General features: G+C 43.4%; 1 protein-coding gene across 2 annotated transcripts in view; it reads right to left on the minus strand.

Moving 5' to 3' along the window:
- Positions 1 to 11,176: 11,176 nt before the first annotated feature.
- The window catches only part of ell2 (elongation factor for RNA polymerase II 2), a 37,220-nt gene continuing 35,299 nt past the window's right edge, over positions 11,177 to 13,097 (minus strand). The window contains exon 12 of one of the 2 annotated variants that reach the window (XM_084167458.1): positions 11,177 to 12,019. In XM_084167458.1, coding sequence (XP_084023584.1) covers positions 11,903 to 12,019 — 117 coding nt within the window. In that variant the 3' untranslated portion in view covers positions 11,177 to 11,902. The remainder of the gene's footprint in view (positions 12,020 to 13,097) is intronic. The other variant, XM_084167459.1, reaches the window with a different exon arrangement.

The following is a 13,097-nucleotide window of genomic DNA, read 5'->3' on the forward strand; positions in this document are numbered from 1 at the left end:
GCAGCAAGTTAAAAGTCTGACTTGAGTTTTTTAAGTCGGGACCCGCGGTCTGTATTGACCCTGTTCTGGGTCCACCAGTTGAGTATGGCTGCAGTACACTATAGTATCAAATCAAATTTTATTGGTCACATACACATGTTTAGTACAGCATTTCTAAACATTTACTATACCAGTGAAACAGTCTTCCAGTTTTTTTTAAGACAAAATACAACATGTAAAAGTACCACTGGAGATACAACTCACCACTATAACTGTGCCTCTGTTACCTCCCTGTTGTGCAGTCTGTCTCTGCATCTTCTCGGTCTGTCTGTCACTCCTAAGTGTTAATTGCTATTACATATAGAGCCAACATATTAAGGAACTGGCAATACATCTGTCTCTCTTTTATTCCTACCTCCACTGCATTCACCCCTGAGCTGTCTCTGCTAAGCTTAGCATCCATTCCCACAGCAATGGTACCAGAAGACCAGGGGAACACAATGCCTGTGCTGGGCCCAGCAACATCCTAGTTGTGAATGAATAAACACATTTATTAGATAAAGCAGAAAAATTACTGTATAAATGCCTAATAGATTCCCATTGGCTCATAACTACTTATATTGCAAATATAAGTGCCTGGCTGTCATACATGTCCTCCCCTCCCTATCCTAAGGGTTAATTACTATTAATTACTGGGCCGCCCCCAGGTGGTAAGGGTAGGTAACAACACATCTGCCACACTGATCCTCAACACGGGGGCCCCTCAGGGGTGCGTGCTCAGTCCCCTCCTGTACTCCCTGTTCACCCATGACTGCATGGCCAGGCACGACTCCAACACCATCATTAAGTTTGCCGACGACACAACAGTGGTAGGCCTGATCAACGACAACGATGAGACAGCCTATAGGGAGGAGGTCAGAGACCTGGCCGTGTGGTGCCAGGATAAACAACCTCTCCCTCAACGTGATCAAGACAAAGGAGATGATTGTGGACTACAGGGAAAAAAAAAAGTGGACTGAGCACACCCCCATTCTCATCGACGGGCTGTAGTGGAACAGGTTAAGAGCTTCAAGTTCCTAGTTGTCCACATCACCAACGAACTATCATGGTCCAAACACACCAAGACAGTCGTGAAGAGGGCACGACAAAACCTATTCCCCCTCAGGAGACTGAAAAGATTTGGCATGGGTCCTCAGATCCTCAAAAAGTTATACAGCTGCACCAGAGAGCATCCCGACTGGTTGCATCGCCGCCTGGTATGGCAACAGCTCGGCCCCCGACTGCAAGGCTCTACAGAGGGTAGTGCGTACGGCCCAGTACATCACTGGGGTCAAACTTCCTTCCAGGACCTCTATACCAGGCGGTGTCAGAGGAAGGCCCTAAAAATTGTCAAAGACTCAAGCCACCCTAGTCATAGACTGTTCTCTCTGCTACTGCACGGCAAGCGGTACCGGAGCGCCAAGTCTAGGTCCAAAAGGCTTCTCAACAGCTTCTACCCCCAAGCCATGGCTACCCGGACTATTTACACTGCCCCCCCCCCATCCCCCTCCTTTACGCTGCTGCTACTCTGTTGACTATTTATGTATAGTCACTTTAACTCTACCCACCTCAATTACCTCGACTAGCCGGTGCCCCCGCACATTGACTCTGTACCGGTACCCCCCTGTATATAGCCTCCCTACTGCTATAGCTATTTGCTTTTATTTTTCTTAATTAACACTTTATTTTACAGTTTTCTTTAAAAAACTGCATTGTTGGTTAAGGGCTTGTAAGTAAGCATTTCACTGTAATGTCTACACCTGTTGTATTCGGCGCATGTGGCAAATACAATTTGATTTGATTTGATAATTGCTGCAAAGAAACCACTACTGACATCACACCTCCTCCTCCATGCTTCACAGTGGGAACCACACATGCGGAGATCAACCGTTCACCCACATCACGTCTCACAAAGAAACGGCGGTTGGAACCAAAAATATCAAATTTGGACTCCAGACCAAAGGACACATTTCCACCGGTCTAATGTCCATTGCTCGTGTTCCTTGGCCCAAGCAGGTCTCTTCTTCTTATTGGTGTCCTTTAGTAGTGGTTTCTTTGCAGCAATTCGACCATGAAGGCCTGATTCACACAGTCCCCTCTTTAGTAGTGGCTTCTTTGCAGCAATTCGACCATGAAGGCCTGATTCACACAGTCCCCTCTGAACAGTTGATGTTGAGATGTGTCTGTGACTTGAACTCTGAAGCATTTATTTAGGCTGCAATTTCTGAGGCTGGTAACTCTAATGAACTTATCCTCTGCAGCAGAGGTAACTCTGGGTCTTCCATTCCTGTGGCAGTCCTCATGAGAGTCAGTTTCATCAAAGCGCTTGATGTTTTTGCGACTGCACTTTCAGTTCTTGAAATGTTCCGTATTGACTGACCTTCATGTCTTAAAGTAATGATGGACTGTCGTTTCTCTTTGCTTATTGGAGCTTTTCTTGCCATAATATGGACTTGGTCTTTTACCAAATAGGGCTATCTTCTGTATACCCCCCCTACCTTGTCACAACACAACTGATTGGCACAAATGCATTAAGGAAAGAAATTCCACAAATTAACTTTTAAGAAGGCACACCTGTTAATTGAAATGCATTCCAGGTGACTACCTCATGAAGCTGGTTGAGAGAATGCCAAGAGTGTGCAAAGCTGTCATCAAGGCAAAGGGTGGCTATTTGAAGAATCTCAAATATAAAATATATTTTGATTTGTTTAACACTTTTTTGGTTACTACATGTGTTATTTCATAGTTTTGAAGTCTTCACTATTATTCTACAATGTAAAAAACTGTTAAAAATAAAGAAATACCTTGAATGAGTAGGTGTCTAAACTTTTGACTGGTAATATATATATATATTCTTATTTTTTTATCTATTTCGACCAACCCAGAATTGCCAGATGGCCAATCCCCCCATGGCAGCATTTGTGACTGACAGCTCAAATGGTGTATATTAGACATACTGTACGTTGGGATCTCTATGCATATACAAATATGAATATTTATTTTCCTACAGCAAATACAGTGTCTCACAAGCCTATTTGGGCTGGGCATCCTGAAGATGCATGTTATGATGCATTTTATTTCATCAAATAAATCAAAATCAGACGCACAGAGGCTGAGGGATACCTTGATGCAGGTAAAAGAGCTTCTGTTTCACTCTTCACTCCCTTCTGCCTTCTATACTGCATATGACACATGCATTGCAAACATCAATCTAATCTTGTGTTGCCAGACTCACTAATCTCACATTTGCTTTGAAGGGGAGGGCTGGACTGAGGCTACCAACAATTCAATAATTGCATTTTTTATTCAGTTATTGGAGAAGAATAACCCCACTCTGTACCTTGGTGGAAGCTTATGACTTAAAGAGAATATACAGAATTTTTGCCTCTGGGGGCATTCCTGAGCCAAAAAGGGTCCACTAAAAGGACAGAAATATTATTTAAATCTTGGGCCTTAGGCTGTGTTGTCCCAAGGTGGCTGTAGAGGACCTGTTTGGCCAGCAGGTGGCGTGGTTCTCTGGTCCCTGAACTCTCTGGTCTCCAGTGTTCTGAAGCACCACCTATGCTCCACCCAGTCTGGGGGCCTGCTAAAAAGAGACGCATGACTCCCTCATACTCTCTCCCCCCCATCTTCCAGCTCTACAAACTAATCCTTTGCGCTTCCCTCTCCTCACTCCCTTTCGTGTGTGTCTGTGCACATACCTGGGATAGTGTGTTTGCGTGTCACTGCAGACCGCCAATGGACTGCAGCATCCCCTCCAGTTTCCCACTCTCATTCAGCTCTGCCACGTCACTGCCCCCTCACACACACTCCTCGCCGCTGAAAACCCGTGGGACCCACACACACACACAGCAAAATATCATTAAGAATTGCAAAAGCAGAACCTGCATTTCTTAGGCCATGTCATTAGTAAAGTCCATCAACAGGCCAGCATTAACCAAAAATGAGATTTAGGAGGACTATAACAAATCTATCATGTTAGGCATAATACTGTACATCTTTGCTTGATGATCGCTGCCCTATTCATTGTTGATGGGATATGTAACAGACTGAAATCAATATTTCAAGTCACTGTGTAATGCATCCATGTGAGCATGAAAATTAACTTGAAAAGGTGAATGTGCAGCTGTGCATGAGCAATATGCTATCTTCATTATGGATTCAGAATTCAGTGATGACGGCTAGTCAAATGAATATGAATGGTTGAATACATTCACAGGTGATGAGCTTCAAGCCAATCAACATTCATGGATTGCGGAGTCATTGAGATGGCTGATCAAAACACTGAAACAAAAACAATTGAACATGTACAATACTAGTTAGCTTATTGTTGGAACAATAATATTTTGCTTTACAAAAGACATTGCAAAAAATTTAGACGTCTAGTTATTATGTTCGTCATGAACTCATTTCCCAAAAAGCACTCTTAGGCCCAGTCCTCGCGCAGCAGGCCCTCCCAGCTGCAGTCAGAGCAGGAGATGTTCACCCCTCCGTGTCCAGACCGCAAATGAATCGCGCATGCGGGAAGCCACCGCTGGCTGATCCCGCCATGGCTTACATTCAGGGCGGGATGTAAATGTAAAATGTTCTGTGTCTAAAATAAATCATTGCACAAAAATAAATCACTGCATTTGACTCACACAGCCTCAGTCACTTAATCACCTCGTCCACTGTGTGTGTGCCTCTCTGTGGACATAAGCTAAACATCTAGCTGGCTAGCTCATCATGTCTCAGTCTAAACTGTACTCTCAAAAATACAGAAAGGAGTGGGAATCAAACCCTGAATTCAAAGGTTGGTTGAAGCTGTTTATTGGAGATGATACACGGGCATACTGCCTGTATTGTAAGGCTGATTTCTACACCAAACTTAGTGTTGTAAAAAAACACATGACAACTCAAAAACATACTCAAAAAGGCAAAGCCTTATAACAGTTCCACCCAAAACAAGCTGCCATTTATGGTTAAAAAAAATTGACTCTGCAAAAAAGGCTGAGGCCACCATGGCATTAGCTATCGCTGAACACTGTTCCATGCTGGCATGTGATCACATTGGAGAAGCATGTAGAGCTGTTTTCTCAGACTCCACTGCTGCTACCCACTTCAAAATGCACAGGACAAAGTGCACAGAAATTATTAATGGTGTTCTAGCAACATACTTTCTGAAAAAGTTGGTCGCAGATGTGGGTGACCAGCATTTCAGCCTCCTCCTCGATAAGTCCACGGATGTAAGTGTTTCTAAGTACCTGGGGGTTGTGATAAGGTACTGTCGTGTATTGAGATTATGACGTTGTTAAATGTTTTTAAGTGGAACTGAAAGAATGTTGATTTTAGTATCAAGAGGGAATGTTTTAGTGTAACGTCACATACAACAGACAGGAAGTGTGTTGTAGACAGGGGAGACTGGTGATTGGCCAGAAGAGGGAGCATCTTTTTGCATTGTTTATAAGTAGGGGGAAAAACGAAGGAGAAGGCAGAACGGCCATTGCAATCTGGGACGCCGTTCTCCAGACACCGCGGGTCTGTAACTTATGCTGTAACCTCGTGATTTTAATAAAAGCCTCTAACACGGTGCAGCTTGAGCGGACTCCTTGATTGACAGCAATAATTGCCACCATTCACCCGATACGACAGTACTTTAGTGACACCAAGCAGACAATTGTATCAACATTTCTGGGGCTTGTTGAGTTGGAGGGAGGAGATGCCAAATCTATAGCCCGTGCTGTTGTGGCTTTCCTCGAGAAGTGTTGTCTTAAAAAAGAGAAACTCCTGGGGATATGGACTGACAATGCCTCTATTATGACGGGGATTAACAATGGGGTCCATAAAGTGCTGAAGGAGGAGTATGGCCTCAAAGATCTGGTTCTTATTCGCTGTGTGTGAAGCTCTCTGCAGCTTGCTGTAAGTCATGCTTCCAATGACACCATCCCCGTAGTGTGGAGTACTTGGTACGAGAGACTTATAACTGGTTTTCAGTGTCTCCAAAGCGCAGGGAGACCTACAAGGCCATATGAGACCATCCACTGTGGGGAAAAACCTTTACAGATAACCAAGGTGTGTGCCACACGTTGGCTCTCCATTGAACCCGCGGTTTCACGCATTTTGGACCAGTGGGAGGAGCTTAGGTTGCATTTCGCAGTCACCAAGTCCAGTGAACACTGCTACATGGCTGAGGTTTTATACTCCATGTACAGTGATCCTCAAAACATATTGTATCCGACTTTTTTGAAGTCAGTGCTGGGTGAGGTACAGTGGCCATCAAGGCTTGAGGGAGAGCAAGTAGATCCTCTTAAGCTACTTGACAGCTTGGTTAGCCTGATCAAGTCTGTGAGCAGCAGGGTGCTGAATCCACTGGCAAATGTAGATGTACTCAAAGGGCCAATAGATGGATACATCAGTCCCAAACCGTACCTTGGTTAGCTTTTTGAGTCAAAGGCAGCTGAGCTCCACCTTGCGCCTGAGGATGAAAACAATGTCCGAAAGCGGTGTGTAGCCTTCACCATCTCCCTCACTTATGAGTTGAGGGTGAGACTGCAGGACAACATCAAAGCATTGCAGTCCATGTCAGTTTTCAATGTGGAGGAAACTCTAAAGCACAATAAGAGCCCTGGAGAAATAGAAAAAATAGCCAAGCTCCTTGGCTACTCCCCTGCAGAAATAGACAAGATTGTCCAGCAATGGCGTGCCATCCATCTTAGTAAATGGAATGAGACAAAAAACACACTGGGCTTCTGGAGAGAGATTTGGAAGTTCAGGGATGCAGCTGATATCAACCCGTTTCAAGAACTTGCCATGGCTGCTGTCTCTGTGTTGTCCTTGCCATACTCGAATGCTGAAGTCGAGAGAGTATTCAGCCATTTGAGTGTGGTAAAAAGCAAACTTTGAAATCGGATGTCCTTGCAGACCCTTAACTCCATCCTGTACATTCAATATGGACTGAAGCTGTCTGGTGAGGCTTGCTATGAGCACCAGCTGCCTGATAATGTTTTGCAGCTTTTTGGCACATCAGCTGCTTACTCATTTAAGTCAGCTCCCTCAGTTGCTGAACCTGCCATAGAGAGCCTTGACCAAAATGACGATGACCCACTCTTTCTGTGAGCCAGCACAGCCTGTGTGTGTGTGTGTGTGTGTGTGTGGAGGGGGTTCTGAAAAAACAATAACAATTAACCTGAATTAGGGCCAGACTAGTTACCATCATTTTCTCACATTGCCATTGACAGTTTTTTCTATTGGTCTCTTTTTGGTCCATTTAGATTGTATACAAATTTTTTTTTTTTTATGTTATGGTTAAAAATGTTCATGTTTTACTGTGACTTGTTGTAGGATCCTAAGTGGACCATAAGGTTAAAAACCAAACTTAAGAAAACTAAACTAAAAAACAAAAATAAAACAAAAATAAAATAAATAAAAAACTAAGTAACTCCGCCAGTGTCTCTCTTTTGGGTCACTTTTGCCGGTCCCAAGCCCAGATAATGGAGGATGGTTGGAATTGTGACATAAAAAAAAAACAAGAATCGACAGAAGAAAGTTCATTTGTAGTTCTAAACATATTTAGGGTGTTTTTACTCACTTTTTGTCTCTCCCACGACGTTATTCCGCTCTCCTACAGCGTCCATCACAATTACATGCACATGGCCAATTATGCAAATTAGGTGATGACATTTGCTCAATGAGCCAGCACATCTTCAGGCAAGGTTACTCATCACGTGGTTCACTGAACCACCTCAGTTACAATAGTTAACATTGAAATATAAAATGGAAAATTATTTTCCCAGTCCTATAATTTTAAACCCCTGGAACATGCATGCATGTGTGAAAATATGAACAGTCACTGACACGTTGAAGGAAATTTGCATTGCTCCAAAAAAAATCCCTGTACAACCCAAGTTGCTTGAAACTATTTAAACAATGACCTTTCCATGTGTGCACTAGAGCAGGATCTGTATACCTTTGCACAGATGGAGCCAGAGGGACTCTATCCAGTTTGCTACTGTTCAACAGTCTACGTTTCTAACTATGAAACTGACTGTTCATTCCATGACAAGTATATTCAACAGTATGATTTTTCACACTAATCATGATGAAACAAATGTGAAGTCTTGGTAGCCGAAATGATCAATCAACATTCCAAAGCTTCCAAACACGCCTTCATAACAATGGGTTGCATTCATATGGAACTTTTAACCAGGGGTCAAGGCCCATTGATCACGCTGGTATGCAGATGGCATGCAACTGAGAAAAAAAAAAAAGAACAGTCCACAATCTTCAATGTAGAGCCAAGTTGACTTTTATTTTACAGATTTAATGTATTTTCAGGTGGGCAGGTTCAGCACTCCTTCACAATCCATACAGTTCCGAGTCGTCTTTCACACCAAAACATTGAGATGTCTTTTAACACTTGTTCGCCCTTTACAATTTCTCAGTAAGACTTCTGGCCTCTCCTCCCCCAACAACAAAAATAAAATCCTCCGCTCCTGCTCCCTCAGCCCTCCTTCCTTCCAGCAGTTCGGATGAGTCGCTTAGCGGCCTGCCACGTTGTTAAGACCCCCATCAAATGAATGTCCTTTGACCAGTCAATTGGCTGATGCTGCAGCTGGGTGTTAGCCTGCGGGGTCGCGGCGAGGACAGCCTCTCCCCAAGCCGTCGTATGAGAACGATTAGCGCCTAGCCACGCTAGCCTCGCCCTCATGTGGGTGTTAACAAGCAAGCTAGGTAGTGCTATGTATAAACAGCCATTGTCAGACAATCCAGTAGGGTTTGGAAGCTATGGTGCGCGTCGATTGGTCACTCGCGTCACGACATTGCGACGGATTTGAATAAATTCAGCTTCCCCAAAATTTAGTCCCACCCTGTACAGCTCCCTCGCACATGCTCGCGTCGCTCAACGGTCCTCCTTCCCACTAAGCTTCTCTTGCTTTCCTTCCATTGAGAGTGAATAGCTTCCGATGTTTCACCGCGCGATGCCGCTTCCTAGTGTAAACGCACTGTTCGTAGCAACGCTGCTAAATTTTCGGAGCAGTCTTTAAAAGGAGGAAGGAGGGGGGCAGTGAGACAGACTAGACCATGGGAGTTGTGTGTAGCCTAGCGTTTAAAAAAATCTAGAAAAACTGAGCCAATCACTCAAGTTATTTGAGTGAGGTTCCAACAAAGTTTCTATTTTGTTGGGAGTGGACCCTGTTCTGTAGTACTCTACTGGGACCCATGAGTGTCAAGATGTTTCAGGGATCTCCAAATAAGTATTTTTCACGTCTACAAATCCCTATAAAGCATGTATTGAGCTCATGGTCCTTGCATAGTTTGACTTTCAAACTGAAATGTAGTAACACTGGAATTTAGTTTGAATTGTGACTAAAGAGGGCCTTCCTGTTTTAAAGTGACACTACCTCTGGAAAGAGTCAGTCTGCTGCAGAGACCCATCCAAAGGAAGCCCCAATCATATTATGACAGTAGATATGAGGTCTATCACAGACCTTACATTACATCATACTGCATCATCTTCAGTTTCTTACTTATAATTTTGGATTTTTTCCTTTCCCCCCCCACTGAGAAAGTAGAGGAAAAAAAAGTTCAAATTTAGGATAAGTACTAGAATACTACCCCAAAACTGAAATATCTTCCAGGGAACACATTTTATATCCCGTCTCCAGTATCAGTGTCTAGTGTCTCATAAATAAAGGCTGAACCAGTAGGTAGATATATACCAGAACAGTATTTCATTTTCTGGGACAGACATTCTAACACAGGTTTGTAAACATAATATTTCCCTTGAGCTCAAGACCTTGAAATAAAGATGTTGATTTTCATACTCATAACGCATGCATCCATCCATCTGTCCGTCAAACTAAATCAACATGAGTTCAATTAAAAAACAAACAGAAATGCTATTCGCAGTTCTTCCATAGTTCTGCTGCACTGACAAAACTGGAATCGAGGAGAAAATAATACATTTGTCATCGTAATACAGATTTGTCCTCTGGTGGATACATTAATTTTTTCTCAAACAGAACAGCCTGTTTTCCTGTAAATAAACTGGCGAGCCAACGCTCTAGTCCTTCCAGAGATTGGCTACTTTAGAACAGCCCCCCAATTAAGAACATTAACTTTAGCCAGGTTGATCCTGAGTGCTCTGGCTATTCAAACAAAAGATTATAGCTGCTTTTTTTTAAACTAGTTTTCTATCCAACCGTTTTAAGCGAGTAAAGTACATGTCGGATAATCTTTTTTGAATGACAGGCCTGATGGAAACAGCTAATTTGTCAGTAAACTTACCAAATGCCAGGTCGCAGTTGTAAATGAGAACTTGTTCTCAACTGGCTTACCTGGTTAAATAAAGGTGAAATAAATAAAATAAACAAAATACGCTAGACAAGGTGTAAATGCCTTCATGCGCAAATATTGATATAATAACCATCATATTGAAGTAAACTTGGAGTCACGCAATGATATCATGTGGTCCTCCCACTACACCTCGGGAAAGCATGCAGTTTATTAGGCTACAGATTAAATAAATTATGAACTTCACAGTGTGGTGAAAGTGCATGGTGATGAGCTTGATGCTCTTTTCCAATAAATATTGAGGGTCTTATTCTGGTGACATGATGATCAATGCTTGGCTGCCGTTTGACAAATAAAAAGAATCTCGCTCTCATCATGTAGGTAGCCTACTCGCACTGTACCTGCTAGCTGTTGGCTAGAGCGCGTGCCACGACCAGAGTGGGCACATACGCTATATAACGCAACATTTCTCTGACATTTTCCATCAGCCTTTGAAAACGTGATGGAAATCCATTTAACTTGTATTTTAAAAAAATCGGTACATGGGAATTTATCAGCAAAAGTAATTTTTATGTGCACTACTTCATCACGCACAGACTTTTATCCGCAACAAGTCAGTTTGATGAAAACATCTCTGGTGGGAAAATGTTGATTTTAGAATATTTGCATGAAAATCGGTCACCCATTGGATGGAAACCTAGCTATCCCCCCCCCAAATCTCTTACTCCCCCCCGTTTTACATAGGCGCCCACCCACACATAATACTCACATATCCACCCACAAACCACCCTGACCTTTGTAGTTCCTCTTCTGACACCCCTGTCACCTCTCAAAAAAACAATAATAATAATAATAATAATAATAATAATAATGACACAGGTACCACTTACAACCTCACATATTTCATATTCCGTCCCCCCCCCAGACAGACACACACTTCATGCTGGTGTGTGACCTGTAGCCAGGTGGTTGTAGTTCCCCCGTGTTGCGACTCGACATTACAGAGTGTAAACTAACACCTTAAGGCATCCTTTTGCGCCGAGAGCAGAAACACTGATGTTGCACAGGTAGCGCCCCCCTGCTGTCAGGGGACGATACTCCTAAATTTACCCCAGCCTCCCATTACTCCCCCATGGCCATTATAAACCAGGCACACACACATTGGTGTTGCGTCTCAATGGTCTAAAGTGGATTCCTCTCCTTATGCCCTCTACTTCACAATGAAAGAAGAGGGTGACGGGAAGATAAGCAACTTCGGACAATTGGGACGCAGCATGGGATCTCCTCTCACGTGCAAAATGGCTTCAGAAAGTCAAACACATAAGGCCCATGTTTTTTTTGCATTGCGTTCGGAAAATATAAACTTTTTAAACAATAAATCATCTGACCAGTTGAAAATAAATACATCTCCCTCTTTTTTTTTTTTTTACTTAAATACAAGTGTAAGTATAATATTTTCTCTGCTTTCAAAAATAAGTTTAATTTTTGGATAAAGTCCTTCATAGGCTAGAAGTGTTAACTGTGGCAGCAGAGGCAGGGGGGTCGGAATAAATAAAAGCCAGTTGGAACCCCCTTACTCCACACACCCCTTAAACCACCTCAAAACTGTGGTCTAGCTCCAGGACTGGGCCCTGCGCTGGTCAAAGTCAGCGATGAGGCGCTTGATGTGGGCCAGCTTGTTGTGCAGGTACTCGCAGCGCTGCTTCTCCACTTGGTAGTTTGGGCTGTGCTGCAGGGTGACACACACTCAAAGAAATTAGACTCCATAATATATGTTACCTGATATGCAGTGTTTAGAAAGCCATTCATAACGTTTTTTGGTTGAAATACTGTTATTTGACCGCTCAACGTTCCAATGCAGTGTTTGGTCTGCCTCCCTGCGCTGAATAAAACTGGACAGCTGTAGCCAAGCTTAGCAGAGTCAAAGTTTAATCATCTAATGTTATCAAAACAAATTGTATTTTTCACATGCGTGGGAAACGACAGGTGTAGACTGAAAGTGAAATGCTTACTTACGGACCCTTTCTCTCAACAATGCAGAGACAAAAAAATAAAAATACTAAACACAAGGAATAAATAGAAAAATAATAAGAAATAAATACACCATCAACAGCACACAACAGCAGCATACCACCCTGCATCCCACTGCTGGCTTGGTCAAAGGAGATCCCAATGCCCAAGGGCAGTGAAGGGGACATTGCCCTGTGTAGGGTGCAGTCTTTCGGATGGGCCATTAAACGGGTGTCCTGATTGTGGTCATAAAAAAATCCCATGGCACTTATCGTATGAGTGTTAACCCCAGTGTCATGGATAACTTCCCAACCTGACCCCATTCCGTCATGTTGTGCTTAGGTTCATTGTCCTGTTGGAAAGTGAACCTTAGGACCTCAGACTGGGGCGGAGCGCTCTGGAGCAGGTTTTCATCAAGGATCTCTGTACTTGCTCTGTTAATCTTTCCCTTGAACCTGACTAGTCTCCCAGTCCCTGCTGCTGAAAAACATCCCCACAGCATGATGCTGCCACCACTATGCTTCACCGTAGGAATGGTGCCAGGTTTCCTCCAGACGTGACGCTTGGCATTCATGCCAAAGAATTCAATCTTGGTTTCATCAGACCAGAGAATCTTGTTCCTCATGGTCAGAGTCCTGTAGGTGCCTTTTGGCAAACTCCAAGCAGGCTGTCATGTGCCTTTTACTGAGGAGTGGCTTCCGTCTGGCCACTCTACCATAAAGGCCTGATTGGTGGAGAGCTGCAGAGATTGTTGTCCTTCTGGAAGGTTCTCCCATCTCCACAGAGAAATGCTAGAG

The sequence above is a fragment of the Coregonus lavaretus genome (assembly GCF_964263955.1).
Source record: "Coregonus lavaretus genome assembly, chromosome: 8".
Classification (NCBI taxonomy): Eukaryota; Metazoa; Chordata; class Actinopteri; order Salmoniformes; family Salmonidae; genus Coregonus; species Coregonus lavaretus.